General features: G+C 47.5%; 1 protein-coding gene across 1 annotated transcript; it reads left to right on the top strand.

Annotated features, from left to right (window-relative positions):
- The first annotated feature begins 6 nt into the window (after positions 1–6).
- On the top strand, positions 7–5627 carry LOC145718220 (integrin alpha-X-like). The gene is made up of 9 exons (XM_081809678.1): positions 7–72; positions 262–402; positions 496–705; positions 3597–3727; positions 3857–4014; positions 4157–4311; positions 5020–5151; positions 5241–5314; positions 5474–5627. The coding sequence occupies exons 1-9, from the start codon at positions 28–30 to the stop codon at positions 5526–5528; spliced, it is 1101 nt and encodes a 366-aa protein (XP_081665804.1). The 5' UTR covers positions 7–27; the 3' UTR covers positions 5529–5627.
- The last annotated feature ends 441 nt before the right edge of the window (positions 5628–6068 follow it).

Here is a 6068-nt window from a genome sequence, read left to right as displayed (position 1 = left end):
ACCGGGAAGGCTGTCATCTTCACCCAGATGTCTGGGCAATGGAGGCCAAAGGCTGAAGTCACAGGGACTCAGGTTGGGTGTTGAGGAAGCCAGAGTGGAACATGAGGATGGCAGGGTCTCCAGGGGCAGAGGGGGAGGAGATGAAGGGGTTTGGGAGCCTGTGGGGGGAAGGTCCTGGTGGCTGGGGAGAAGTGGGTCCAGTCCCAGAAGGGGGTGCCTCTGGCAGGGGCAGGCAGGATGACTTCAGGCTCTGCCTTGCAGATTGGCTCTTACTTTGGGGCCTCCCTCTGCACTGTGGATGTGGATGGAGATGGCAGCTCTGACCTTGTCCTCATCGGGGCTCCCCATTACTACAAGCCGACCCGGGGGGGCCAGGTGTCTGTGTGCCCCTTGCCCCAGGGGGTGAGTGTCTGATGAGAGCTGGGCTGGGTGAGGCCTGGGTGTGGGGTGGAGGGGTTGCCTGGGTTGGGACCTGACACTGGTTTTGTTCTACAGAGGGCTAAGTGGCAATGTGAGGTCATTCTCTGTGGGGAGCAGGGCCACCCCTGGGGCCGCTTTGGGGCAGCCCTGACAGTGCTGGGGGATGTGAATGGGGACAAGCTGACAGACGTGGCCATCGGGGCCCCAGGAGAGCAGGAGAGCCGGGGTGCTGTCTACTTATTTCATGGAACCTCAGGACTGGGCATCAGCACCTCCCACAGTCAGGTGAGGCCCAGTCACAGGTCCGGTTGTTACAACTTCTTCCTTGCTTCTCCTTATTTTCTATTCTGCCACCTAGAAAATTCTCCTTTACCTCATCTTACTTCCTTTGCCCAGCACTGACACCTTGTAGGCAGCAAGCAAAATCTGTGGAATTTTAGAAATGAACACATTGGTATGTTCTCTGCTTTGTATGAGGACTTGATTCTTGAGTGACATCTCCACTTAGGCCTTTTAATCCCCCAGTGGCTTTACAAGGTACATAGGCCAGGCATTAACAGACCCACTTTAGAAATGAAATCTGGGGCATGGAGAATATCAATGATTTGACTTGTCCAAGGTTTACAGTGGATCAGGAAAGGTGATGAGGTAGGTTCCAATCTCCTGACTTCTAACCCAGTTCTTGGTTTCTTGGTGGCTCCCTGTTGCCTGACTAGGTCTGGCTGCCTCAGTCTGCCTGTCTACTCACCCCTTCTTCTCCCTGGATGCTATATGACCATTCACTCATGCCATCAGCAGTCCTGCCAAATGTCTGTCTCGATGCGGAAAGTTCCCTGAAAAGGGAGGGCTTCTTCCCTTGGCAAAATGTAAAGAAAGCCCCAATTAAAAAATTGGTAAAGGATCTGAATAGACATTTCTCCAAAGATCACATACAAAGGACTAATACACACATGAAAAGATGCTAAATATCATTAGTCATCAGTCATCAGCAAATCAAAACCACAATGAGACACCATTTCACACCCACTGGGATGGCTAGAATAAAAAAGACAGATAATAACAAGTGTTGGTGAGGATGTGGAAAATTTGGTACCCTCAAACCTTGCTGGTGGGAATATAAAATGCTGCAGCTACTTTGGAACACATCTGGCCGTTTCTCAAAAAGTTATATGTAGAGTTACTGTATGACAAGCAATTGTATACTGTATGACCCAAGAGAATTGAAAACCTATGTCCACACAAAAATTTATACATGAATGTTCACTGTAGCATTATTGATGATATCTAAAAGGTGGAAACAATCCAAATGTCCATTAACTGATGAACACATAAATTCCATCGTAAATAAATATACATACAATGGAATAGTATTTGGCCATGAAAGGAATGAAGAACTAGTATTTGCTATAACATGAATGAACCCTGAAAACATTATGCTAAGTAAAAGAAGCCAGAAAATAAAGGGCACATATTGTATGATTCTATTTATCTGAAATGTAAATAGGTAAATACATAGAGACTGAAAGTATATAAGGGGTAGTCAGGTGCTGGTGGTGGAGAAAAATGAGGGACATGGGGGTGAGTGATAAGGGGTATGCATTTTTTTGGCAGGTGATGAAAATGTTCTAAAATTGATTTGGTGATAGTGGCATAACTCTGAGAACATCTTAAAACCACTGAGTTGTATGCTTTAAAAGAGTAAATGGTATGGTATATGAATTATATCAGAAAACGTTAGAAATGTCAAAGAAGATCCCTGCAGTTCTGTTACTTCCTAGCTACAGGATCTTAGTCATTACACACCTATCTGTGCTCAGTTTCCTCATCTGTAAAATGGTAGTAGTAAGAGAACCAACCTCACTGGGCTGCTGCTGTGAGGATTAAATGAGTTAGTACATATAGAGTATATACATAGTGTAATACAGTTTAACAATTGAAGGGGTTTTAAAGAACTTGGAACTTTAGGAAGAGAATGAAAAGCTTTGTTGACAATAACACCTGATGTCAAGAAACTGCATTCATTCCAGACCAACTGCTTTAACTTCCCCTTGCTGCAGCAGTTTAAAAGCATATCTATGAACACCCTCAACTGCAAATATCACTTGAATTATACCTGGAAGGCTTGACTCTAAGAGGAGGCCTTTCCAGATCTGCTGGTCCACCATGATTTTCTTCCTTCCCACTATGATGTATCCCACCACATTACTTGACTGGGAAAGACTTGCCTTGTTCCCACTGGGCCCACACACCAACCTGAGGATATGGCAGTGAGATCAGTTTTCTTGAGCATGAGACTACTTGACTGGGTTTGTGCTATCTCTACCTACCTCTTCTTTTCCAGATGTCCTTAGATTTCTCTTTCATTTTATTATTACTATGCTTAATGTCTGCCAGTCCAGCAGTGCCTAGAAATTTTAAAGGGCACATTCTCCAAGGGGTTGGTCATCATAGGAGCAATGGAAATAAAAGAGAAGGAACCCACAGGGGAGGCAAGTTTCCAGAGCATAGAATTTTCTTATGGATACAGCCACTTCCCATCCCAACTTTTTCCCTCTTTGTCCTCTGAAGAGATAGGGTGGTCCTCAGAAGCAAAAAGGGGCCTGGGGTCAGAGGGTCTGATTTCAGGTCTGGAGTTGGCCTCTTAAAGGCTGTGTGGCCTAGGCACTGTCTGCAAAGTGGGAAGTGGGGCTAGATGAGCTCTGAGGTCCCCTCTAGCTCTAATACTCATCATAATCAGTGACTAGTGACTTTTGCTGTTCAAAGAACTATATGCATTAATTCATTTACTACTCACAGCTAAACTCTAAGATATTATTATCCCCATGTGAAAGATGAGGAAACTGAGGCACAGTAAGATTGGATCCTGGCCCAAGGCCTCATGGCTCATGAGCAGAGCCAGAATTGGACCTGAGACTAAGTAGAAGAATGAATGAATGAGACACAGGTCACCAGACCAAACTCTCAATCACCACTTCTTCATTTTTGTCTTGGGGATCTTTTCTCTGGTCATCATTTCCCCACCCCACCTCCTCTTTTTAGGCACTTCTGGTGACATCTTTTCACTACTGAGCTCTTCTTTCTGTCTCCCACATTCCTACCTCACTGTTCCTTTTGTTGCTGATTTCCAACTTGTTTCCATCACCCTCAACCTGACTTGCCTTTCTCTCTCTGTCCAGAGGATCTCAGCCTCCCAGCTCTCCCCCAGCCTCCAGTATTTTGGGCAGTCGCTGAGTGGGGGTCAGGACCTTACCCTGGATGGACTGGTGGACCTGGCCGTGGGGGCCCACGGGCAGGTGCTGCTGCTCAGGTGAGAAAGTCCTCCTCAGACACTTCCAGATCATCCTAAGTCTGCCTAGGATTTCAGCCTCCCCACCCCCATCCCAGTTCGCCCTTCTGGGACCAAGGACCTGCCCTCAACTCAGTGTTCTGCCCTTAGGACCAGACCTGTACTCAGGGTGTGGATGAGCATCCGATTCAAACCTGCAGAGATAGCCAGGTCTCTGTTTGAGTGTCGGGAGGAGACCTCCTCTGTCAATGCACTGGGCGACGCCAATGTCTGTCTTTATATTTATGAAAGTCCCAAGAATCGGCTGGGTGAGTCCTCGCCTCTCTGACCCAAGATACCCTGGCCCTTAGAGTCCCTTAACTCAGGGCTCCTGTCTCCTGCCTTGACCCTTGTCCACCTGGGGAGTTTCTAGCTCTCTCAGCCCTCCTTATCTCCTCCTTTCCCCTACAGGTAACCTCCAAAGCTCTGTGACCTTTGACCTGACCCTCGACCCAGGCCGCCAGAGTCCTCGTGCCATCTTTGAGGAGACAAAGACCTGGAATCTGACTCGTGTCCGAGTCCTTGGGCTGGGACAGTACTGTGAGACTGTGAAGTTGCTCCTCCTGGTAAGGGGACCTCAGAGTCCTGGGGATGGCAGAGATCCTGCGGCTGGCGATGGGCTGGGCAGGGAAGGAACAGGGTGTGTTCTGATTCTCACTGTGGCTTAGCCCTACCACAGGACCTGGCATGCAGGAGGTGCATAACACTGGTTAGCTGATGAGTGAGCGAGCAAATGAGTAAATGGATGGATCACCTGCAATGGCTGAGGCTACACAGTTGGATTTTAGGAGAGTACCACTGCTTCAGAGAACTATGGGGTGATGCACTGGGATTCTTTTAGGAGCTGCTTCTCTGAGATAGGTCCTGTCTTAGGCACTGGGGACGCAACAGTGGACAAAACAGTCATGCCCACAGGAAACTCTGAGAGAAGGCCAAAAAAATCAAGTTCCTAGATAATAGATGTCAGGTAGTGATGAATTCTATGAAAAAAGATAAAGTCAGGGAGGAGAGTAGAGAAGATGTTGGGAGACCTCTTGGATCAGGTAAAGTTTGGGAAGATCCTGAATAGAATGAGTGAGCCATGTGGGATGCTGTGGGGAAGGAATTCAAGGCAGAAATCAGGCAAAGCAGAGGTTCTAAATGGTGGAATTGTAGCAATTGAGCACAGCTGGGTATCCTTATGACCCCATTTTGCAGATGAGGGAACAGGACATAGCTAGTGACTGTGAAGATGCATTTCCTTGCCACTGCTGTCTTCAATGTCCATCCTTTAGGCCTGTGTGGAGGACTCAGTGACCCCCATCACCTTGCGTCTCAACTTCTCCCTGGTGGGCAAGCCTATCACTTCCTTTGGAAGCCTCCGGCCTATGTTGGCTGTGGATGCTCAGAGATACTACACAGCTTCTGTAAGTCCTGGTATTGGAATCTTCCAGAAGGGAGTGGAGGGTGTGGACTCTAGATCTTGGGGAAAACCTTGCTTTGCCTTCCCTCTCAGCTCCCCTTTGAGAAGAATTGTGGAGCTGACCACGTCTGCCAGGATGACCTTGGCATCTCCTTTGGCGTCTCAGGGTGAGCTACCACTCCGTTAGACCTGCCCTGGTTCCCCGGCTCCTTTTCTGGAATCTGGAGCTCTTGCTCTGGCTTTCCCTAACATTTCTAGCCTGTGCTCAGAAAAACATCCTGTCCCCTATTTCTCCCCTACCTCCCCACTCTGTGTTTCATCCCCAGACCCTTTCTAGCCTCAGTCCCAGAATCATCTCCTGCCCTCTGCTCCAACACCTAGCTTGAAGACGCTGTTGGTGGGGAGTACCCGGGAGATGAATATGAAAGTGACGGTGAGGAATGATGGTGAGGACTCCTATGGAACCATAGTCACCTTCTTCTATCCACCAGGGCTGTCTTATCGACGTGTGGCAGCTAGCAAGGTATTTTTATTTATTTTATTATGTTACGTTAGTCACCATACAGTACATCATTAGTTTTTGATGTAGTGATCCATGATTCATTGTTTTTGTGTAACACCCAGTGCTCCATGCAGTACGTGCCCTCCTTAATACCCATCACCAGGTTAACCCATCCCCGCACCTCCCCCCAAAACTCTCAGTTTGTTTCTCAGAGTCCATAGTCTCTCATGGTTCATCTTTCCCTCCTATTCCCCACCCCTTCATTTTTCCCTTCCTTCTCTTAATGTCCTCCATGCTACTCCTTATGTTCCACAAATAAGTGAAACCATATGATAATTGACTTTCTCTGCTTGACTTATTTCACTTAGCATAATCTCCTCCAGTCCCATCCATGTTGATGTAAAAATTGGGTATTCATC

This window comes from Leptonychotes weddellii, unplaced genomic scaffold (assembly GCF_054177405.1).
Source record: "Leptonychotes weddellii isolate Sample4059 unplaced genomic scaffold, ASM5417740v2 HiC_scaffold_12272, whole genome shotgun sequence".
In the NCBI taxonomy this organism is placed as follows: domain Eukaryota; kingdom Metazoa; phylum Chordata; class Mammalia; order Carnivora; family Phocidae; genus Leptonychotes; species Leptonychotes weddellii.
The sequence above is the reverse complement of the archived record's forward strand: the minus strand, read 5'-3'. Positions and strand labels throughout refer to the sequence as shown.

Coding starts and splice junctions, on each gene's coding strand:
- LOC145718220 (XM_081809678.1), top strand. CDS start 28: ATGTCTGGGCAATGGAGGCCAAAGGCTGAAGTCACAGGGACTCAG. Junction 706..3,596: donor TCAGCACCTCCCACAGTCAG/GTGAGGCCCAGT, acceptor CTCTCTGTCCAG/AGGATCTCAGCCTCCCAGCT. Junction 4,312..5,019: donor CTGTGAAGTTGCTCCTCCTG/GTAAGGGGACCT, acceptor TCCATCCTTTAG/GCCTGTGTGGAGGACTCAGT.